At 36.2% G+C, this 25,149-nt stretch overlaps 2 protein-coding genes across 2 annotated transcripts in view; both read right to left on the bottom strand.

Annotated features, from left to right (window-relative positions):
* Positions 1–11,872: 11,872 nt before the first annotated feature.
* Positions 11,873–14,709, bottom strand: LOC127104146 (serine carboxypeptidase-like). Its single transcript, XM_051041349.1, has 9 exons — positions 14,388–14,709; positions 14,030–14,201; positions 13,806–13,925; positions 13,573–13,716; positions 13,118–13,268; positions 12,779–12,870; positions 12,427–12,685; positions 12,193–12,326; positions 11,873–12,102 (listed from the first exon to the last, which is right to left on the bottom strand). Exons 1-9 carry the CDS (start codon positions 14,681–14,683, stop codon positions 12,001–12,003), a joined length of 1,470 nt encoding a protein of 489 aa, XP_050897306.1. The 5' UTR covers positions 14,684–14,709; the 3' UTR covers positions 11,873–12,000.
* Positions 14,710–17,940: 3,231 nt separating this feature from the next.
* The window catches only part of LOC127103620 (uncharacterized), a 28,817-nt gene continuing 21,608 nt past the window's right edge, over positions 17,941–25,149 (bottom strand). Inside the window, exon 2 of the mRNA XM_051040869.1 lies at positions 17,941–18,667. Coding sequence (XP_050896826.1) covers positions 17,941–18,667 — 727 coding nt within the window. The remainder of the gene's footprint in view (positions 18,668–25,149) is intronic.

Raw genomic sequence — 25,149 nt, 5'->3', positions numbered from 1 at the left:
ACGTAATAATGTTGAAAAAGAAATCAAACGAGGATTGACTGTTATGAAGTCAATCATTCGTGCAAGAGACAAGGGTGTAAAATTTGAAGTACATTGGAGTGCTGAAGACCAACTAATTGAGGCTAACGGTTCAATGTTGGCAAGTTACATTGGTTTCCTTGTTCGCCAACATATTCCGATTACATGTGATAATTGGAGAAGTCCGGACTTGAAGGTTGGCAAGGAAAAAATATGGTCGGAGATAAAGGTACTTACCATATATTGTTATATGTTTTTTTTGTTGACTATTTGTTAACCATATATTGTTATAATATTACTTTATAATAACACACTCCATTTGTATGTTTTTTAGAGATCCTTTCACATCGATGAAAGCCGGCAAAAATATTGTATTCAATTGGCCGGAAAAAGACTCCGAGGATTTCGATCCTTTTTGTGCAACAAATTTCTCAAGGATGAGGAAGGAAAATTTGTTGAAGGAGAACGGCCAATGAAGTATGCCGCGATTATTTCAGCCGATGAATGGGATAACTTTGTCGCCAAACGAAGAAACGAAAAATTCCATGTAATGTCTATTAATTATGCTATTATACAATTGTTAAGTTACTTGGTTCTAATATGCCTTAAACTTTTTTATCCAGGAAGTAAGCGACATAAATAGGAAAAGGGCATCAAACCCGCGTATCCGTACAAAAAAGGGCGTACGGGTTATGCACGGTTACAACAAAGAATTGTGAGTATATTCAAATGCTATGAGCTTATACATTGTCACAATATGTTATAATTGATGATCTTATAATCTAATTCAATGTGTAGCTAGCCGAGGAGAAAAGTGACGCAACATCTCTTCCGGAGCACGTATTATGGAAGGCTGCTCGGGTTGGGAAGGATGGGGCTGTCGTTGAAGCGGTCCAAAATGTTTATGACGAATGTGTAAGTATATGAAACATTATTTCTTTAATTATATCGAAAATTTTGTTAGACATATAATTCATTTTTAATCTCCTCTAATAATATTTCAGGAGACTTTATCCCAAACCGTACCTTCAACCGAGGTCCAGGATTGCAGGAGCGTACTTAGTCGAGTACTAAATGTTCCTGAGTATTCCGGTCGTGTGAGGGGTAAGGGTTTTGGTGTGACTCCGTCGTCATTTTATAAAAAAACAAAAACAAAAAATCCTACCAACAAAGAGGTGATGGAGACCTTGGCGGAGTTAAGGGCACAAGTACTCCAACTGCAAAACGAGAATGCAAGGTATAGAGAGGAAAGATGCGCTTCCGAGGCAAAAGATACTAGTGACCGAGCTAGTATCAATCATCAACCGAAATTTCCCGAGGTAATTATATATGTTATTATGAAATTAAAATAGCACTTTTTTACTTGACACATATACAAGTTAACAATAACATTTATTATTGGTTTAGGGCATTTCACCTTGTCAGCTGTATCTATCGTCACCAACTTATCGCATGGTTGGCAAGGGAAAAGTGCACAATACTTCGGGTGAATTACTTCACCATAATCCCCTCCCGGTGGGATTTATGAAAGTTTCGGTTGACCTCGTATTCGATACGGACGCCCGTCTACCATTACCTGACGTTGTTTCAGAGACAACGTTGATGCAAGATGCAGTCGGATCCTTTATTGGTTGGCCGTCAGATCTAATTTTCCCTGATGCCGAGGTATATATGTTCTAAATGATTATGAATATTTAGTATTCACATTTCAATTCAGCTACAATTATGATATTTAATCAATCCTTATTACATGGTAATGTTAGACTCCTACAAGACCCACCCCTAAAGCTGGTAAAGGGATTTCAAGACGCATCGAGTCGGTTGCATCTCAAAAAGAGGTACAAATATATATACCCATTGAATTATATACACAACGATTTTGTTGCATCACAAAAAGTCATGATTTAATTTATATGAATTTTTAGGTTCCCGGTCGAAAGTTGAAAAAAGCTGGTAAGGATATTCCAACGAAGGATATTCCTACGAAGGATATTCCAACGAAGGATATTCCAACGACGTCCGGGACAAAATCTCAAATTTTGATGCGTCTTGAGAAAATGGTGGAGGAGTCCGATATTATGCATGAGGGGGCCATTCGTACTATAAATTTTGATGAAGGTGTTTTCGGAGCTGCTCATTTCGAAATAATTGGAAAGGAGGACTTCCAACAACTTTTTGAACACACCGAATTGGGCATCGCTGTCATTCATACATACATATGGTACTCCGATCAATCTATAATTTACTTAGTTGAACAATTTATTTACACATTTCAATGAGTAGTCTAATGTTTATTATGTTTCTATTTAAGGTATATGTATGTAACATTGATGCGGGGAACTGAATTGTGTAACCGTTTCAAGTTTATTGCTGCTTCCCGTTTCAATGCAACGTTAATAACGAATAATCCAACATCCGTAAAGAATGATCTAGTCGAGAGATTCATGGCGGCCGATGATAATACACCCAATTTGTATTTTATACCGTTTAATTCTGGCAACGGGTTAGATTTTCTTCCTAATAATTTCATTCTAATCTATGTATATCTTTTACGTAGAAAATTTTCAATTATCTAAATTTTTGTTTTATTTTACAGTGGTCACTGGGTGTTGGTTGCTATGGATCTTTCGAGACTAATAGTGTATTATCTCGATTCTTTATCGGGTGATTGGACGAAATATCCGAATATGAAGAAGACGGTTGACGCGTAAGTGAAATTCCCTTAAATATTCGTGTGTATTTGTATATTTAATTATGTCTGTCAGATTGATCTCAATATACGTTTTTATTTTGTTAGGGCAATACTAAAATTTAGATTGAAAAAGAAATACCGCAATAGGAAGGACATTACCTGGATCAGAGTTCAGGTATATATTAAGTATCTTATTTTTGCTTATAATAGTGTTTGTTTTTTTGCTTATAATAGTGTTTGTAAGAAATTAACTATATATTATATATTGTTTGTTTTTCTGTGTAGTGTCCTCAGCAAAATAATTCGGTCGATTGCAGATTTTTTGTAATGAGATTTATGAGAGACATCATTGCGTTGAATCGTATAGACATCCCAAAAATGGTATGGAATAATAACTTAGGGTTTATTTTAATACTATCGGATATTTCATCTAATTTGTTACTAAATCATGAATTTTTTTATTCTCTTAATTGTAGTACTTTGAGGAATACAAGACATACTCAAGAGCTCATTTGGATGAAATCAAGGATGAATTGTGTCAATTCATTGTTGATCAAAGAATCATATAGCTAGGTTGTATATTGTTGTACATATATGTATGGAATGTTGTTGTTGTATGTTGTTGTTGTATATATGTTGTATATTGTTGTTGTAATTTTACTAAATCATGATGTTGTTGTATATTGTTGATCAAAGAATCATATATTAATGTTGTATATATGGAGGATTAATGTTGTATATAAATGGATTCATGTTGTATATATCAATGGATTAATGGTGTATAACATTGGATTAAAGGATGAAATCAATATGAATTTTACACTTTTGCAGCATGCGCTTTACAGGTTACAGGTTACCAATATGAATTACAACACTTTTGCGCTTTACAGGTTACCAATTAAATATCCACTGTTTTTCAAACAATTTTTTTAAAATAACTAACACTTTAGAGGGCGCTTTGTCCAGAAAGCGCCCTCTAAACACTTTACATTGACAACTTTAGAGGGCGCTTTTCCTGAAAGCGCCCTCTAAACACTTTACATTGTCAACTTTAGATGGCGCTTTGTCCAGAAAGCGCCCTCTAAACACTTTACATTGACAACTTTAGAGGGCGCTTTTTCCTGAAAGCGCCCTCTAAACACTTTACATTGAAAACTTTAGAGGGCGCTTTTTCCTGAAAGCGCCCTCTAAACACTTTACATTGACAACTTTAGAGGGCGCTTTTTCCAGAAAGCGCCCTCTAAGGTGTCCCTTTATGGACCACTCCAGAGGGCGCTTTTTTCTGGAAGCGCACTATAATGTGGCCACTTTAGACAGCGCTTTCTCCAAGAAAACAAAGCGCTGTCTTTACCTATGCCAGCGCCAGATTAGAGGGCGCTTAAAAGCGCTGTTATAGGCCAAAAAAAGCGCCCTCTTTTCCCTTATTTGGCGTAGTGAGCATTAAAATTTTCTTCAAGTCTCTAAGTCCTACTTATATAGCATAATAAAGAGACCATTGGAAGGAAAGTCAGCGATACCGAAAGAGCAGTTGTCCACTAACGGATTAGTGACAGGTGTGATGAATAGTAATGTCCTTCACCCATGTCTTCAGGAGTGGGAGAAATATTTTTTATTTGAATTATATATTATTTGATCACGTATCCACTTTGATCTTATCTTCAAATTCGTTGGCTTTTGATGAAAAGTTGATGAAGCATGAAGAGAAGAAACACAAAACTAAAATCAGAATCTTCAGTCAGAACCTTGACCACGTCAGCGCATGGCTTGAGATCTTCAGAGTCTTCAGCTAAGTAACAAAACTTCAAAATCTTCAGTCAGAACCTTGACAACGTCTGTGTCTGGCTTGAGATCTTCAAAGTCTTCATCTAAGTAACAAAACTTCATAAGCTTGCCATTCTTCAGAAGATTGATAATCAGAGCCACATACAGAAGCAGAAGCAGAGAGATCATTGCAGCAACAACATAACGTCTTTCCAGAACTTCTCAGGAGTGAATCAGCGTATAGAAGTTCACAAGGCCAATAGAAGTTCACAAGGTTAAACAAATTAAAAATGCAATTAAATGAAATAAAAATGCATTAAAGGTATTTTTACAATGGAAAATCCACAAAGTCCTAAAAAACACCAAATAAATGGCCAAGAAAATTATGGAAGGTTGGAAATAAAATGAGAAACATATAATAAAATTTTCAGAATTTTAAAATGAAGAAAAGTATTTTTAAACCAATTAAAACAAAGGAGAAAAGAGAAAATTCATGAAAAATAGAAAATCAATGAAATAAAATGCTAAAAAATAAAATTCAGATGAAGAAAAATGAAAGGGAATTTTAGAAATTATTTTGAGATTTTTTGGATAAAAAATGAAATCACTACGATTTTTTTAAAGAAAAAGAAACTTAAAATAATAAAAGAAAAAGAATTAAAATCAGAAAAAACCAGGAGCGTTGGTTCACACCTCATTAATTGACGTGGCAGATCCAACACTCCAAATGATGAGAGACACGATGGAATGCGCTGCAAGCCAAACACAGGATCTAATTTGCATTTGACCAATCAAAACATTTCAAAATGCCAACGTGTCTAGTTCAAACTCAGACCACCTGAGAAATACTCCAGTCATCTTCTCCGGTGAGCTATCACCGGAGTTTCATTGTTTGGTAACTTCAAGAAACGAGACCACCACCATTGTGATCATCTCCTCATCCCGAATTCAACCTTATGCTTCAAACTCATTTATGTGAACTTAGCAAAGAGAATTTTAAAGAAGTTTCAGAAACAAGCAAAACACGAAAAGTAAAATTAAATGATGAACACAATCAATCAAAACCAGATAAGTTAGGGGAAAGCATTAGAGAGTGAATGACTACATTGTGGTAACTTGTTTGAGTTCAAATGATGCTTAAAACTACATTGTCCAGATGGTGATCAGAAGTTGATGAAGCTCGATTTGGTTGGAGCAATTCAGAAGGTCTTAGGGCTAGGGAATTGTGGCAAAAGCTTTAGAGGATGCCCGATGGAGCCAATAGAATCAAGAAAATGAATTGAAACAAGCTAAAACTCAAAACACGATAGTTGAATTTTCTGGAGAAACTTCAAGTTGTAGCAGGGGTTTCTTAGCTCTCCAAAGTTTGCAAATGAAGGCAAAAGCTTCCTCTATTTATAGGCAATGTAATTGGATCCAAATACATGTGGAATAATGTTAAATTCGTGCAAAAAGAATTTGATCAAAGTGTATGAAAAGTGTGACTTGAAACTCATCAAAACCCAACCAAATGATGCATTTTAATTGTCAATGAACTTCTAGAGGTTTTATTAAACATGTTTAGGACCAAAACACTTGCTAATTTGGCTTGGAATTGAGTTTAGTCATGATCATGTTTCGGGAAATGGTGATTTCTTCAGTTTCAAGTCACCATGTTCAACTCAATGGGGCATCTTACTCAAGAGGCTTTTTGATCCCATTCTTTTTGCAATGTGTTAGCATCATGGTCAAGATTACAATGAGCAAAGAAAGGTTTCATTTGTATGCTTGAGCACAAAGTTATGATATGTTGAAGTTGGCATAAAATACTAGTTCCGTAACTTAGAAAATTTTGAGTGTTTCATGGCTGAAAATGACCTATAATGTCCCAATGGATTCCATGGCTTTCCAAGCATAATTTGAGCTTGGTCCTTGAAGACAACTTGTAGAGGGTATCACCAATGACATTATACAAAAAGAATCAGCTTCATATGTTGAAAATTGAAGAAGTTATAATGTTTTAAAGTTGGCGAAAAGTCACTTGAAAATAGGTCAAATTTCACTAAGTCCACAAATGATCTATAATGTATCCAAACTTTTGATGATCCTCCAAGAATAATTGGATCTTGTCATGTAAAGAGAAGTTATAGAGGATGTTGAGAAGAATAATATGCAAAAAGGGACATTCAAAAATGTGGAAAATTGAAGTAGTTGTGATCCTTGGACCTTTGACTTCAAATATTGACTTTTAGGTCAAACCACTTGGAACAAGCTTGTGCACTTGAACTTTCCTTGCACTTAAAAGCACACGGGTGATCATATGAACTCATGATAATATGTCCTTTATTGACTCTTAATTAAATATCTCAAATCTTGGAGTTGCTTCTTGAAGAAGACATGTAAATAAACACATGAACCTTTGACTTTCTTGAGAAGTAAGCCAATAAACTTTGGGATGATTTTGACTTGAGAAGCCCTATATTGCACAATAAACTTAAGAGAAACAAGACATATTTTTGATATTTTGATTAATAGTTAGATAAGTAATGAATTAAATAAACACAAAGGTAAAACAAAGAGGTGCTTGGTGATTCCTGCAAGAAGCAAACCCAAAGATGAATAGGGGAAAGGCCAAAATGTGACTTTGCTTATATGCAAAAGAGAAAATGAAATGTGGAATCTTAGGGTTAAAAGTTAGGGTATGACAGATGCCCGTATTTAAGTTTCTCCAATTTGGAGATATGAAGGTTGGAATCTTCGTCTTGACAAGATTGGAGAGACTTAAATATTAAAGACCAAATTTTTGTCCCTAAGATACCACAAGATGTTTATGATATGATATGAATGCAAACAAGAATATTTGTGGGGAAAAGACAAAGAACTGTTAGAGAAAAGAGGAGACTGAAATCCCGAAGGGGAAAGACAGATTCCAAAAGGGGGAACTCCGCTGGGAACACACAAAGTTTCGTAGGGGGAAATGGAGAGTTCAAAAATAACTGATGCATAGTTTAGAAAACAAACTAAAGACCCTATGGGGAAGACTTAACAAGGTAAGACTTTGTCGGGAAGATTATCTTAAACATAGGTACAATATCCAGAGGTTGATCTTCTATCTGTGATTGAACCTGCCTAATCAGCATCGATGAAGATAGACATATTTTCTTCACAACTCTTCTTAAAAAATAATCCTTTTCCAGGATTTCCCTTCAAATATCTCAGTATCCTATAGACCGCCTCAAGATGTTCCTCGAAAGGAGAATGCATAAACTGACTCACTACACTAACTGAGAAAGCAATATCAGGTTAGGTGTGTGACAAATAAATAGGTTTCCCAACCAATCTCTAATATATTCCAGTATCAACAGAAACATTACCTTCTCCCCAAAGTTTAGCATTAGGATCCATAAGGGTATCTGTAGGACAACCTCTACTCATTCCTGTTTCTTTCAACAAGTCTAGAATGTATTTCTGCTGTGAAACCACAATACCATTCTTTAACCGAGCAACCTCCATACCTAGAAAATATCTCATGAATCCCAGATCCTTGATTTCAAATCCTACTCTTTTACTCTTTCCATTTCCACTGTATCGTCTCTAGTAAGGATAATATCATCAATATAAACAATAAGGACAACAACTTTCCCATTGTGGGGGAACTTTGTGAACAAGGTGTGGTCATCCTGTCCTTGGATGTACCCTTGTTTCTTCATGGACTGAGTGAATTTTTCAAACCAAGCTCTAGGGGATTGCTTTAATCCACACAAAGACTTATTTAGTTTGCACACATTTGATCCAAATTTATTTTCAAAGCCAGGAGGAATGTCCATATATACTTCTTCTTTTAGATCTCCATTAAGAAAGGCATTCTTAACATCTAACTGATGCAAAGACCAATCCATGTTAGTAGTAAGAACAAAAGAATTATGATAGCGTTCAATTTTGCAACAGGAGCAAATGTCTATGAGTAATCTATATCATAAGTCTGAGTAAAACTTTTAGCTCCCAAGCGAGCCTTGTACCTTTTAGTCGACCCATCTGAATTATACTTCATAGTAAACACTCATTTTCATCCAACTGTCTTCTTGCCATCTGGTAGTGACGTAACACTCCAAGTTTTGTTCTTTTCAAGAGCTTTCATCTCCTCAAGTACAACTTCCCTCCACTTTGTAATTTCTAGAGCAACCTGTACACTTTTTGGAATTTCTACACTAGAAAGTTTTGAGGTGAAGGCAGACATAAATGAAGACAAATTTGAATATGATATAACATTGGACATGGGATGTTTAGTGAAAGATCTGACAGGTTTTCTAATGGAAATATGATCATCTATATAAGGATACAAAATACGACTCTCAGAAACATAGATATACTTACCTTTCCTTTTGTTATGAATTTGATCATTCCCCGATTCAGATTCCTAGAAGTGTTGAGATGTGGACGGGTCTTTTCCTTTATGGTGTTTTTTTCCACAAAAAACCTTTCCTTTCCAAGTCCTGTTTCCTAATTCAAAATTATTTTGTTGAAGTGACTCATTATTTTGTGGAATTTCAATTAGATCATCATTATCATCATTTTCAGGATTCTTATTGTTTTCTACAAGAGAAAATGTAGGCTCGGATTCACAAGGTTCTTTACTCATAACAGGAGTAGGATCAGATAAAAAATCATGATCATTTTCTGTTGGTGCATGTGTAAAAATCTCATAATTTTGTGATACTGGCAAATATAAGTTATTTAAAAAACTCACGTCCTCAATTTGAAATGAGTCTTCGTTTATCTCCCCATTTGAAGATGAGTGTCATAAAAAAAGGTTCATTTTCAAAGAATGTAACATCCATAGTGACAAACATTTTCTTATTTTTTGGATCAAAATATTTATATCCTTTTTTCGGTTGGGGAGTATCCAACAAAGACACATTTTATAGCACGTGGCTCAAGTTTTATAACATTTTTATGTTCATGAACAAAGGCTGTACAACCAAAGATTTTTAATGTCAAATAAGTTACAACACGAGTACTAAGAAGACATTCTTTGAAGACATTAATTGGAGTTTGAAAATTGAGGATTTTGGAGGGCATTTTGTTAATTAAATACGCAGCTGTTAAAATAGCTTTGTCTCACAAATAATTTGATGCTTTATTCGAAAAAGTAGAGCTCTAGCAACCTCTAGTAAATGTTTATTTTTCCTTTCGGCCACTCCATTTTGTTAAGGAGTATTAGGACATGAACTTTGATGTACAATCCCATTTTTTAGAAAAAAATCGTCTAGAATAGTGTTAAAATATTCTTTGCCATCATAACTTCTAAAGACTTGAATATTTGTTTGAAATTGGTTCTGCACCATTGGAAAAAAAATCTTTATAGCCTGTCAAACATCTTATTTCCCCTTAACAAGTACACACAACATACTCTTGTATGGTCATCTATAAATGCGATAAACCATTTTTTGAGAGAGTGTACTTGTACGGTTAGGGACCCAAACATCACTGTGAATAATAAAAAAAGTGTTGATGGTTTATAAGACTGTATTGAAAACTAGGAACGATGATGCTTTGCAAACTCACATGCTTCACATTTAAACGAAGAAAAGTTCTTATTGTGAAATATCTTAGGAAAAAAAGTGTTTTAAGTAACGAAAACTAGGATAACCTAATATTAAATGCCATACAATAATGTTGTCATCTTTATTATTCAAAATAGAAAAAGACTCAAAGCATAAACTTATTGTTTTTTAAGGTAGTTGTGATGCATATCCAATGTCAAGGTAGTAGAGTCCTCCACTCTCCTTAGAATTGTCAATGATCTTCCCCGAGTTCAAATCCTGAAAGACACAGTGAGATCGGAAAAAATTAGTTTGACAATTTATATCTTGGGCTAATTTACTTACGAACATAAAAGTACAAGATAAATTTGGAACATGAAGGACAATTTTAAGAGTTAACATTGGAGACAACAAAACTAACCCTTTACCTGCAATGGCTGAAAAAGAGCCATATGCGATTTTTATTTTCTGATTACTTGCACATGGACTATACGAAAAGAACAAAGTAGATGCACCTGTCATGTGATCGGAGACACCTGAATCTACTTTCCAAGTATGACTGGGACTAACACTAAGAAATGCAGAATTACCTTTTGTTGCTATAGAGCAAGAAGAGGTTGGAGACTAGAGGATTTTGTACAGTATGTCTAGTTGCTCCGTAGTGAGTGGAAACTGAGACGGAGGGGATTGCTGCCCTTGATCAGAATTACTAGCCTGAAATTCATGACCACTTTTCTTCTTTCAGTTAGGAGATTTGCATTTAAGCTTCCAACAAGTTTCACGTGTATGTCATTTGCGCTTGCAATGATCACAACAAGGAACTTTGTCTGACCTTCTTCCTTCGTCAAGGTTCCTAGTAGGCAGAACTGAGCCTTCAGATTCAGAGCTCGTGGTGTCTTGCCCATCATAATTCCTTGTCGTGCCTCCTCCCTTCTTATTTATGCAAAAGTTTCACGAAGAGTTGGCAATGGTACTTTTCCTAAAACTCTACCTCTTATCTCATCAAGGTCTTTATTGAGCCAAGCGAGAAACATGAATACACGATCATTTTCTTGCCTTTTGAGAAACAAAATATATCTTTTGTACACCTCTAATTATCATCATAAAAGAGATCTAACTCTTGCCACAATGTCAACAACTCATTGTAATAAGCAGTTACACTCCTGTCACCTTGTTTCGCATGCCATAACTTTGATTTTTAAGCAAAAATTTGAGAGGAGTTTTGAATATTAGAGTATGTTTCCTTAACGGCTTCTCGCACATCCTTTGCGGAAGGTAAAAACATGTAAGGCTTACGTATTCCGGTTTCCTTAGAGCTTATCAGCCACGCAATAATCAAGAAGTTTTCCGACTTCCATTGTTTGTAACAAGGGACTCCTGTTGCCGGTTCAGCTACTGCTCCTGTTAAGAAATCAAATTTCCCTTTGCTATCCAATACCAACCGAACGGTTTGAGCTCATTCATTATAGTTATTCCCATCATTTTAAGGATAAGCTTTTAAGGATAAGTTGAAAGTTGTGAAAAAGACTACTCTCACCAAAAAGAATCCTCCCATGTTTAAAATTTTTAAACTTTTAGAGTAACACACACATATATATATATATATATATATATATATTATATATATATAATATATTATATATATATATATATATATATATATATATATATATATATTATATATAATTGTTATGCTATTAGCAAAATAAATTTACAATTAGGAAGAAGATTAGTTTGTTAGAACTATCTAAAAGGTTGTTATAACAACCATGCGTTAAGCTGTAACTCAGTTGTAACTAACTCAGTTCAGACACAAACTCCCTATAAATAGCAACTAGCTATTCATTGTATTGATAATTTCATTTTCTGATAATTTTCATAATAGACTTACAAAACAGAAGTGTCTCTTCTCTAAATTCTAATATCTTTAATATGAAGAAATCTTCATCCTGTCTACTTTTCTAATACATTCATTTAATATGAAGAAATCTTCACATGATTCTATGATTAAATGCTTGTTTCGTTAAGTTTCCCTTGCATCCATTTAACCAACATCTGAAGTGCAACTTTTGGTTGATCCATAGGAACCATATGTCCAGCTGCATTCACCTATTGCACAACACATAAATATAACTAACCAAAAATGACATCAACAATGTCACACTCAAGAAAACTACACTTATAGTTCTTAATATTAACCTTTAGAAAAGAAAGAGGTCCATAGCTTTTCAACAATCCTGCTTCTAGACCGTCAACCGAAAATTGAAGTGTTTTGGATGTCGCAAACTGGTTTTGACCTGACCACTCTATGGCATGAACCCAATTTGAATTCCCTGCCCGAATGATAATGAGTAATGAGTAAATCGCCGATTTTTTCTAATTGTAAAACAATTTGGTTACAAAAGAATCAAGTAGACTGACTCACTCACTCACCAAGCCAATTGCAAATAAGATCAAATTCTCCAGCATATATAAGAACCTTGATTCCATCCTCAAGAAGTGAAGGAATATCTACTTCAAGGTTTCTCATCCAATCTTGATGCATAGCCTCATATACTACTTTGCTGCATATATCAAACTTCAACTCCCCGACACCTAAAGCATCTCGAACTATCTTCTCATTTAGAAGTGTCTCGACGTTTGAGAAGTCATAACACAATGATCCCTCGCATGTCTTTCTGATGTCAAAGAACTGTCGTTTACAATTTATCATTTAATTAAACACTAACTGAAATATTATAAAAATAAAATACAAAATAAGCTTCATTTAGTCTTGGTTACTAACGTTAATGTTGCCAGCAATGACTAGGATACGATTGACTATGTCTTCACAATGATCAAAGGCTAACGAGCAACTTTCTCTATCTCCTCCACTCTCTGAGAAATCATACACAAATTAACGAACATCACAAAGAGAAACAATATAGAGATGTAAGTAACCAGTGCGATAAATAAATTAGGAGAAAGTAGCATCATCAATCACTTATTGTAGAAAATAACAGTTTGTTCAAATTCAACTAAATAGCGTACAACAAAACAATTTCTTCAAATTCTGCTAAGCTATAGCCGCTATTGACTGTAATAGTAAAAAGACGATAATAAGAGTCTAAAAGAGATCTTGTACCACAAATTTTTGTAGCATCCTCACAGGGCCGGAGCAACTTGTTGATATTGTCTTGATCTTCCTTTGTAATCAATTTCATATCAAATGCATACTGCGTGTATGCTGAGTACTGAATTATCGGGTTGGTCATTCCATTCCCAATAGCAAAACCCTAGTATTGTATTGGGATCAAGTCAAACAAAACATGTAATACAACACAACTAACAAACCTTTCAAAATCATAAACAAGGGTTTAAATTAAATTGGCTCCCCAATCTGGTTCACATTACGATCCTCCATTTTGCCAAGAATCTTAGTTACATACTAAAACTTCGTATTGAAGTCATGTATGATGTTCGATTTTCTAACTTACTATCGGTGCCTACATGTCAATATCACTGTTGTATAATGTGTTATGCGTTGATTCCGTGCTTCATATATTCATGATATAAAGTTAACAGAAAATAGTCTAAGACCTTGAGGTTTATAATAATTCCTTTGTTGTCTTTATTTCCTTTGTGAACTCGGGATGCAAGAGCTGGAACATAGTGTCCAGCATACGATTCTCCAGTAATGTAAAAGTCGTTCTTAACGAACTCAGGATGGTCACTGAAAAATTGCTGTGATTAATTATAAACGTTATTTAATCGCATATAAAATATAATTCAAGCACAAAACGTGCTTCATCTGGATGCAATTCTAGATATACCTGCAAGAAGTCGTACAAATCATTGCTAACACCGCTTTCATCGTGTGGAATATCACTATCATCAGAAGTGTAGCTGAACCCTGTCCCAATGGGTTGGTCAACAAAAATAATATTTGATGCCTACAAAATGAGAAACCATAAAGGTTTGCATAATAACCACAACTGTGACCGCAATCGCTATTTCGAACCATCGAACACATTTCATATGAATTTACTTCTATTACCTTATCCCATCCGTATTCACTCCATACAATAGACAAGTTATTGGCAATTTGAAAAGGACCATTCTCATAAAATATAGCTAGCTCACTGCTGCAACCTGGACCTCCAGCCAACCATATCACAACTGGGTCATCATTAGTACTATTTCGCGATTTAAAGAAAAAATAGAACATCCTACAATTCAATAAAGGAGCAAAAAAAATCTAAAGTCACCGCGCGGAAACAATAAGGTTATTAATTTGGGGAAGGTATCGCTTAATACAACTGCAATATTGTGGATGCGATAGTGTCAACAAACACACCAGCATTAAAAAAATCTATGTCGCAGCGTGGATACAATAAGGATATTAATTTAATTACCTTGCAGCTTTGGAACGAGGAAGCGAATAGTATCCAACATGGTGACCGAGATTTTCACCAAAAAAGGAGAACTTCTTCTCGACGATCTTTCCCGGGACAAAATCAAAAGAGTGATTGTGTATTATATTCACTGTATCCTTTGGAAATAAATTAAGGCTTCTTATGAGCCTTTCTGCTCGTTGGTTTGGCGGAAAGGTTGTTGTTCGTTGAAGATGTGTCATGCGAGAAGTTAAATATGAGGAAGAAAATAAAATGAACAAAAACAAAAGAGACATGGAGGTTTTGGAGAATTCCATGATGTTATTTGGTTTTGTTTGTTAAAGAAGTGAGGCAATGGCAAAGTTTGTATAGCATTGGTTATGCAAAGTAGCTCTTAGAGAGTATTGAAAGGTTTAAGAATAACTTAATTTGGTTTTATAATTATATACTTTGATCAATAATATTTAAACTTAATTTAATATTCATCACTAAGATGATCCCTGAACTCAAAGGCTAAAAAATAGATTCAGTTAAAGCCCAAGAATCAAATAATAATGGAAATCCTTGAGGATTGAAAAACCTTGAGAGCACAACATTTGCAATGCATTAACATTTTCATAGCAGTAGAAATAATCATTAAATTAGCGCATGAAGATGAAATAAGAAATGACATAATCCATATGAAAAAAATCAATAAAAAAGAAAGGAAAATAGCGTACCTTATTAGGAATAAGAAGAATCATGGAAGAAGAAGAAGCGTATCAAATAATGATGATTTATAACATTGCAAAACCTGCAACTAATTTTCCTATGGGTTTTGGTTTTAATGCTCAAAAGAGAGAGGGGCAAGAAAAACTGGGCACATACATTTGTAGTGGAAGAAGGGGATGAGTTTTAGCTGACAATTTTGGCGGAACTTTGTAGGACTTAGGAGTAAGAGTGGAGGGAGAAACGTTTGTCAACATCATTTTAATCACAATAGAGATGATCTAATCTCTAAGATATATAGTCACTGCAGTCAGTAAATTTTTTTTATCTCCATCTTTTCCTATATTCACTCATTTTGAACTTTGTAATTCACTTAAACATTGGAATACTAATTTTGCATGTCCATCCAACGTCATCATATCAAAGATCAACTTTATCGATTCTATAGTTCTACGTTATCAATCAACACCAACTTTGATTACAATACAGAACATTTGTGTCGTTTGTAGAAATTGATTTTTAACTCTGGCGAAATTTCACAGATACATCATCCTTGATTCAAAGTCAAATCTCTACCAAAACTATTGAGAGATGGAGATACTAACCTCCGATGCCGCACCAAAGAATTTTGTTGAACTCTTCGATACTATTCCACCTCAATCATCGATCATCGATGAGATCCATGTGAAAGCAACATTTGGTGGAGATCTACCACCAGAGAACCTTATCCAAGCAACCAATTACACTAGAACACATAGTAAAGACATATCGATGCTAAGATATCAAGATCGAGAAAAAGGTAATTTACACGGAAGTTACTCATAGTGATTGTTGGTGTAACAGTCATTGTAGCGGATCACATGATACTAGGAACCTTCATATACAACAGAAGTTCGTGTAATGTCCTCTACAGTGACACACTCAAGTAATTAGGGCTCCATCAGTTAGATTTAAGTCCAGATAGAGGTAGAGATCTTTTGTCCTTCAACGATTCAGTAATTCGCCCATGTGGAATGATAGGTCTGACACTTTCGTTTGGAGAAGGAAAAATCATAAAAAAATGTAACCCTTAGCTTCCTGGTAGTTTCGTGTAACGGTGTCGTAAGTGGTATCTGTTGGAAATAAACCCCTTTTTGTGTTTAGGGAAAGTGTGTGGGAATATTAGAGGCTTGAATAGAAACTTGATAGGTAGGAGAATTATTTATGGAAGAGAGAACTTTATATTTTTACTTGATACAAAAGTGTAGGATTATATCTCTATTTATAGTACTCTAAGGAGAACTCTAGACACACTAATTCTAGAGAGTTCTCAACTCTAGACATTCAAAGAGTATTCTAAAAAATATTACAATCCTAAGAAATATCTAGACACTCCAAATACTACAAGACTTTTCTAGAAACATTACCCAAAATAAACTAAGCCCAAAATAACTAAGCCCAAAAATCAAATAATAAGGTTAGGCCCAAATCTAGTTTAATATTTCAACCCCCCCGCCCCCTAAACTTGATTTGTGACTCCAAGCACATTCCTTAGCTTCACGAAAGTTTCCAACTTAAGTGGCTTGGTAAAAATGTCGGTAGATTGATCTTGAGACAATACATACTTCAACTTCACCTTGTACACTCATCTTACTCCGATTTCTTTATGTCCTCGTAGAAGTGTAGTAAGCTCCCATGTTTCATTCTTTGTGATTGACTTGATTTCTTCTTCCATGGCGTCTCTCCATTTTACGTTTTCAACTGCTTCTTGACAGCTTAGAGGCTCACAATTACCCAAAAGACAAAAAAGATTAATGTCCTTTATATTTTCGGTTACCTCATAAAGCTCTTCAATACTCCTTAGTCGTGGTGTCCTCTCACTTGAGCTTGTTTCATCCAACCTTGGTATCGGTGATGCCGGTGGTGTAATATGTTCCTCTATCATTGGTTGTTCCATTTCGTCTTCTTCTTCAAAGTAAGGAAGAAACTCGTACATGTCTTCTTGAACACTTCAATCCCAACAATCTTCTTCTTCGAACTCCACGTCACGGCTTATGACTATCTTTCCACTATTTGGATTATAGAGCTTGTATCCTTTGGAGCTTGAGTCATACCCCACGAATACATACTTCTCACTTTTATCATCGAGCTTTGTTCTCCTTTCATCTGGAATATGGGTATACGCAATGCTTCCAAACACTTTGAGGTGAGAGATCCCAGACTTCCTTCCACTCTATGCTTCTTGTGGTGTCTTCTCATGCACGCTTCTTGTTGGGGAACGATTTTTCAGGTAAACCGCACATGCCACTGCTTCGGCTCAAAACTCTTTAGGCATCTTCTTCCTCTTAAGCATGCTTCGCACCATGTTAAGTATGGTCCGGTTCTTTCTCTCTGTTACACCATTTTATTGTGGTGATCTTGGTACTGTTAGTGGGCGGCGTATTCCATGGTCTTCACAATATTTTTGGAACTCATTTGAAATGAACTCTCCTCCTCAGTCAGATCTCATGGCCTTAATGGAAAGACCACTTTCTTTCTCCACAAGGGCTTTGAACTTCTTAAAGTTTTCAAACACTTCTGACTTCTCCTTCAAGAAATAAACCCATGTTTTTCTAGAATAATCATCATCAAAGAGGAGAAAGTATTTACTCTTACCAAGGGAGTTTGGATTGATTGGTCCACAGACATCGGTGTGTATGAGCTCTAGCGGTTTTGTCGCTCTTGACATTAATTCCTTTGGAAAGCTTTTCCGGAATTGCTTCCCAACTAGACATCCTTCACATAGTTGGTCTAGATGGTTTATACTAGTCAAGCCTCTCACCATCTCATTCTTTGACAAACATTTTAGAATGTCAAAGTTGAGATGTCTGAATCGTAGATGCCAAAGTCACGAAGAGTCGGTATAGCAAGTCTTGAGACACTTTGCAACATCATTTTGAATATTCAAGAGGAACATTCTATTCTTTGACATAAGCACCTTAACAATCAAGTTATGTCTACAATCTCTTAAGAAAAGACTATGTTCTTTCAAGTGGATGTCATAGCCTTTCTCTAATAATTCTCCCAAGCTCAAAATATTATTCTTCATGTTAGAAACATAATAGACATTGGATATGAATCGGTGACTCCCATTCTTTAAGCGTATAAGAATTTTAACTTTTCCTTTGACAGGTATCTTTGAGTCATCTCCAAATGAGACATTTCCAGTTGTCGCTTCATTGGTTTCTACGAACATGCTTCGATCGCCGCACATGTGATTGCTTGCGCCGGTGTCAAGGTACCATTTGTTTCTTTTCTCTTCAACTTGGTTTTGGCATGCGAGTAACAAAGTTTCTTCTTCTCCGTCTTTTTCTTCTACAAAGTTAGCTTTCTCCGCAACCTTCTTCGAGAATCTACACTCAGATGCATAGTGACTGATCTTGTTGCAGTTGAAGCACTTGATTTGTGATTTGTCACACCTTGACCATGAATTTCCTCTTCCACAACCTCTTGTTGCTTGTGGAATCCAACTTCTTTCTTCATTGTTAGAGTATTTGTTGTAACTGCCTCTTCCTTCTCCTCCATGTCCTCGTCCATGCCCACGATCTTGGCCACGAACTCGTCCTCTTTGTTTCCTTTACATTGAGTTATAATAGTTGCTCCATAGCCTCATTTTGTTTAATTTTTCTCTCTTTTTTTTCTTTCGTATGCTTGTAAGGAACCCATGAGTTTCTCAATAGTCATGGTCTTTAAATCCCTGTTTTCTTCAATGTTGGTAACAATGTAGTCAAAACTTAGATTTAAAATGCAAAGTATTTTCTCCATGACTTTCACCTCATCAACATCTTCGCCATTTCTTTTAAGTTGATTAACTACGACCAATACTCGAGAAAAATAATTAAAAATTGACTCGACCTCTTCCATAAATAAACATTCAAAATCACCTCTAAGAGTTTGAAGACAGATCTTTTTCACCTGTTCCACTCCTTTGTCGCAAGTTTGAAGTTTGTCTCATGCTTCTTTGGCCGTCGTTGCGTTAGAGATCTTCTCAAATGTATCTTCATCCACCGATTGATAAATAAGGAAGAGATCATTCTTGTCTCTTTTTCTTGACTCCTTCAATGTCTCCTTTACACCTTGGCTTAGCAAGGGTGTATCTTTCTCCTTGAAGCCTTTCTCAATAATATCCCACACATCTTAAGCTCCTAGTAGCGCCTTCATCTTGATACTCCAATTGTCATAGTTGTTCTTTGTGAGCATCAACATTTGGAAAGGGAAACCTCCATTCGTCATTTTTTAGGACCTTGAAGCTCCGATGCCACTTTGTTGGAAATAAACCCTTTTTGTGTTTAGGGAAAGTGTGTGGTAATATTAGAGGCTTGAATATAAACTTGATAGGTAGGAGAATTATTTATGGAAGAGAGAACTTTGTATTTTTGCTTGATACAAAAGTGTAAAATTACATCTCTATTTATAGTACTCTAAGGAGAACTCTAGACACACTAATTCTAGAGAGTTCTCAACTCTAGACATTCAAAGAGTATTCTAAAAAATATTACAATCCTAAGAAATATCTAGACACTCCAAATACTACAAGACTTTTCTAAAAGCACTACCCAAAATAAACTAAGCCCAAAATAACTAAGCCCAAAAATCAAATAATAAGGTTAGGCCCAAATCTAGTTTAATATTTCAACTGCATCTTGGGTAGATTCTTTTTTGAAAAAGTTAGATATCGTGACTTCTTCAATCCACCTTAAAATATTATATCGTAGTAACAATGGGAAACTAGTTGTGACAAACACTGACTTGAAAGCAGAAAGGCTTAACATGTCCGACCTAGACGAGCATGAAGAAGAAGTTAGATCAATTTCAAACGGTGACTCCAAAATGGTTCAACTTGAGCATGATCTAACCAAATCCTTAAAGATAGGACATGAGTTCCCTTCCGAAGTAAATAGCACACTGATTAGATGACTTTGGGTAAACACATATCTCTTTGCCATTTATCCATATAAAAAGCACGACATTGACTCTAACATATTATGCATTCAGTAGAATATCATTTTCCGGAGATGTTTCAGCTTACATTCCTACTAATGTCATTTCCATTACAGATGGTCAAATATTCTTATCTGCCAATTTATTCAATGCTGGAATCAGAATGTTCGACGCGGACTACGACAGAGAAGTAATCTCCAAAAAAGTCGTAGTTTCCACCAACATGTTAGAAATACTATTAGACGCCTACTTCATTTCCAATGTGAAACACACAGGAGGGATCTTCGATGTTATACTAGGCAAGCGGATAAACAAATTAATCGACCGCGTGTCGTTGCTGGTTATGAGCATTTATTCTCGAGGAGACCAAGCATATTTTCCTATACCGTATAGAGAGAAATATAATCCATGGTCGGGTAAACAAATCACAAATAGTCTGACGGCAGGGTTATACCCTTCAAATGAGGGTATGCGAACGAGGCATACCAAAAGATGATAGAAGAGGGCAGTGACATACCAAGACTCACATTGTTTCGAAGATAAACCAGTCATCAGTCGGTCAAACATGAGCTTCCAAGATTTTGGGAGTCAATTGGTCGGGGAGACACACATTTGTAATCTTGGATTACATAGTTGACGTGGGAAGAAGTTGAAAAGAAGTTTCTCATGCCTTACTTGTAGTTCCTTCAATTAGATAAGTAATTCTCGAAGCTCTTCGTAATTTGAATTAATTAATCTTTTAACTATAAAAAGTACTATATGAAAAAAATACTATTATAATATTTGGAAATACAACATATATTGTGTTCATGAAGAATCCCTCCTCCCCCCACTTGGCGAAACACACATAAAGCAGAATTAGTGCACCCCTCTTAGTAACTAACCACTCATGAGCATTGGCGGCGGAGTCTTGGAGATATTCACCTTGAACCAGGAAAAAACTTACTGCAGGGACATGAACACCACCTTTGGTCGGGAATAGTTCCTAGTGACGCCGAAAAATAGTATATATTTTTCTCGATTAGAACTAGTAAGGATTAAACTTAGTTGTTATACTGACTCGCACCTATCAGGACTATCGAATTCAGCAAGCACGCTGAATCTAATTAGTAGAAGAGCTGATATATGCTTTTTAAAACCAAGAGAAGATGGCACCATTGGGATAAACCCCACTTACAAAGTGGTCAGTTTTGGTCATAACAAGAGCAGGGACCAACAAGTTGGTTCCAAGCTTAGAAACCAAGTCGGCTACGACCTAGTTGATAAAGCGACATTACCGGGAGAAAAAATTAAATAAGTCATGTCATAGATGAAAAACCTCAAATAAAAAGGTAAATAAATAAATATCATTATTCGTGTAGGTAAAAAGGAAACATAAGGGTACAACACCCTGTTAACGACCTTGAACATGTCAAGTTGTGAGCAAGGAACAAATATATTCGAACAGAGGGATGCCACCTGGTCGACCTCCTGATTGAAGGGTCTATACACAGTCTTAAGAGTTTGTTAAAGGGATTTATCAAACTTTTTCCTTAGTCGAACCACCCAATCACAATGGACATTGCGGTCCTTAGATTATGATTCCTTCTCATATTGTAAAGATCTCAAAGCCTCGCTGGCACAAGACTTTATCTCTGCGGAAGAAGTGGATGTGTCCATATTGGACTTCTTATCCGTCTCTAGGGAGGATTCAATCTCAGAGATCTTAGAAGCTAAGGAAGAAGGAGACCCATGAGTTTTTGCCTCCTTCTAAAGAGCCTCCGCATAACTAGCCTTCTCTTGAAGCACTGCCATTTTGCCCTGAAGCTTGGACCATTTTAGTTCCATAGATTCATACTTTATCTTCTAGGTATCCCTATCTTTTTAAGTATTACCCATGTCCAAAACATCCCCAACCAACAATAACCAGGGAGAACAAAGAAGCAGTCCAATAAGAGTATACTGTGGCTTCAAAGAAAAGTTATATCTTTTCTGCTTCAGGAAGATTCTAAAGGTAAGCGAGATCCTTCTTAGATATCACAACAACAACCTCTTGTGGAGTGCGATAAATCAGAGAAGACATAATAACCGATAACTTAAGAAGAGGGGTGTGTCGCATCACGCGAAAAACCGGCGGGAAAACAAGAACAACAGAGCCGCCACCGTGCGTTATTTATCCCAAAAGAGGGAAAGGAAACGCTCGAAGTAAACCTGGAAAGAACATGGTCTCGCGACCAAAGAGAATGGGATCGGGAGTCGGTTATGCGAAGGGAAGGTATTAGCACCCCTACGCATCCGTCGTACTCGACGGGATCCACGCACAATAGGAAGGAAAATGGTTGCTAAAACGCTGCTCACACACACACACACACACTGGCTGAAGGAGACACAAGAAAACAGACAAGACTGACTCGGCAGGATGTCGCATCCTGGGCCTACTTAGTCTATCAGGCATAGACATCAGAGTCGAAGTAGTTCGGACTGGGGAAACGACACATGCTCGCTAGGATGTCGCATCCTATGCATACGTATCTTCTTGGACGAAGAAGAATCAGAGCATTCGTAGCTCGGCTGACACGCACGCAAACAAACAAAGGCAAAGGCAAACGTGGAGCCCGAATGCCAATCACTGGGCTTACATCAGCATCCGAACCAACAAACCCACACTGGAACCCAAATGCCACTCGATGGACTTACATCAGCTTCCAAGCACACAACAAGACAAAACAAAGACACAGGCGCCCGGAGAGATCTGCTCATCTCCTGCCTACGTACCTCATCTGGTATGAGGATCAGGGCGACGTAGTTCCCCTACGCAGGGATAAAGGACTAGCCTAACCAGATAACAGAGGGAGACACAACACTAGGGAGACTACGACTCGAGCCTAGATGTTGTCATGCAAATTCATCCCTAAGTTAAGGTTTCTAGCTAACTTGCACAGGAAGCAAGCCTATCCTAAACATGACTTGCACAGGAAGCAAGCCACACACACACTTAACTTGCACAGGAAGCAAGCCAAGCAAAACCTAACTTGCACAGGAAGCAAGTCTAAACTAACCCTAACTTGCACAGGAAGCAAGTCAAACAAACATACAAGCACAAGTAGCACACACTATATGCAAGCAAGGGGCTCAAACAAGGCTAGGTTTTAGTCGAGGGGTCATATCAACCTCAACAAACAAACCTCTGGAACTGGGTGAATGTTGCTCTTAACCTTGCCATTGAGGGACTAAGGTGAAGCAGATGAAAGGTGAGTGAAGATAAGACTTCACAGCTCTTATCCCTGGCCTGGGAGAGCTTAAGACAAGAATGTGTGGGTTCAGAAAGGGGAACCCTTCTACACATTTGACACTGACTCAACTGTACAATTGTACAAGATCTTGGGTTTGTATCTGCAATGCATCAACACAGTGGTGTGAGCAAAGCAGATGACACACAGAATAGCAGGGGATAGGTTGCTTATCCCTTGGGTTCTGCCAATTGCCTCTTCACTTAGGAGGTCTTTGACTATGTACAAGGACAAATTAAACAATCACAAACATTGCCTCTTAAGGAGGACTTCAGACAGTTGCCTGGCCAAGTAACAGGCCAGGTCTTCCAGACTACATGAAGATTAGAAATATACCTCAATGCAAATTGCTTATATAAGCAAAGCAAAGCAAAAGTTCACAAGGAACTAAGCAACTAAAAGCACCTGAAATAGTCAAGCAGATGTTAGTATGCAACTCAAATCAAAGCAAAAGGAAACAGACATTAACAGTTAGTCAGAAGCAAATGAATGTGCAAGGCACAAGGCTTAAGGCTTAAGAGCCAAGCCACCTACAAAACAAGAGGTTAGCTCATGATAATCAAATGAACTCAATCAAGTTGTAATGATCTCTTTGAAGCATTTGTAGCTTAACCTGAAAACATGAACTCAAACATAAGCCACAGGACCACTAGGACAAGCCTAGGGTCAAAAATGAATGAGAAAGTCAAAACAGCAAGCAATGTCCAATCAAGATCAAATTCAAACATTTAGGAAGCAAACCCAATTGGTTTCATGTTTATATCATGCATCATCATCATTTCATAAGCAAAAGAAGTCAAAGCATAGCAAATGAGAGCTCATAGAAGTCAACAGCAAGACTTAGCTCAAAAGCAATCTTAAACATTTCCAAAAATCACCAAATAAATCATGACCAATCACAACCCACAGCATGGTAAGCATGTCAAATTTCATCTCATTTGGACAAGTGGAAGGCAGTCAATAAAAATCAGAAAGGCAAAGCAATTTTGAACATGCTTAAGGAAGTCAACCAAACATGCATCAACTTGAAAAATTCATAAATCAGTGATGGTGTATGATAAATGAATGGGACTAAAACCATGGCAAAGATGAGGATGTCTAGTTATCTCATGTAAAATTTCAAGTCCATCTAATAAAGTATGAGAATTTCACAAATGAAATGGCAACATGTATCACACAAAGTCAACATTTGGGTCAAACAGGGGAGAAAACCTCAAACAATTAGGAAATGCCTCAAATAATTCCAGGAAAATTCACATGTAAACTAGACATACAAGAGTACATTCATGCAAAAATTCAAACCAATTTGAGTTCAAGAAGCATGGTAATGAAAATCATGAAGTTGGACATCAATGGTGTGACACAAATTGTCACACCCTAATTCAAAAAATCATAACTCACAAACCAGCAATGATAAATTCACAAACTCTACACCAAAATCACCATGAATGTGTCTAGTTTAAGCACAAAAATTTGGGAGCCATTGGATAAAGTATCACAATTTCACAAATGTTTTGGCAAAGTGTACAAAATATGAGCACATGTCACAAACCCTAATACCAATTAAAATCCATTGATCACAAAATTCTGGGAAAATCATGATAAAAAAGTAGAGATCATGATGAAGATAATGCAAAAATTCCCACTAAATTTGGATTTGAAATGAATGAAATATGAATTTTGCAAGATTGATGATCAAATGAAATGAAAATAAGAAAAATAAATGATTTAATTTGGATTAATTAATGACCGGATGGCAAAGTTGTAATATTGAACTTCATTAAACCAAACGATGTCGTTTAGGCGTGGCCAGGGAAATGTTTTAATTGGTGCATGCATCTACAGTG

The sequence above is a fragment of the Lathyrus oleraceus genome, chromosome 7 (genome assembly GCF_024323335.1).
Source record: "Lathyrus oleraceus cultivar Zhongwan6 chromosome 7, CAAS_Psat_ZW6_1.0, whole genome shotgun sequence".
Classification (NCBI taxonomy): Eukaryota; Viridiplantae; Streptophyta; class Magnoliopsida; order Fabales; family Fabaceae; genus Lathyrus; species Lathyrus oleraceus.
This window is presented reverse-complemented; position numbering and strand designations above follow the sequence as displayed.

Bases quoted from the DNA above. Each gene is read 5' to 3' on its own strand.
- LOC127104146 (XM_051041349.1), bottom strand. From the start codon at position 14,683: ATGGAATTCTCCAAAACCTCCATGTCTCTTTTGTTTTTGTTCATTTTA. The intron at 12,686-12,778 runs GTTAGTAACCAA...TGTAAACGACAG, and splicing joins TCATTGCTGGCAACATTAAC to TTCTTTGACATCAGAAAGAC. The intron at 12,103-12,192 runs GTTAATATTAAG...GTTGTGCAATAG, and splicing joins GACCTCTTTCTTTTCTAAAG to GTGAATGCAGCTGGACATAT.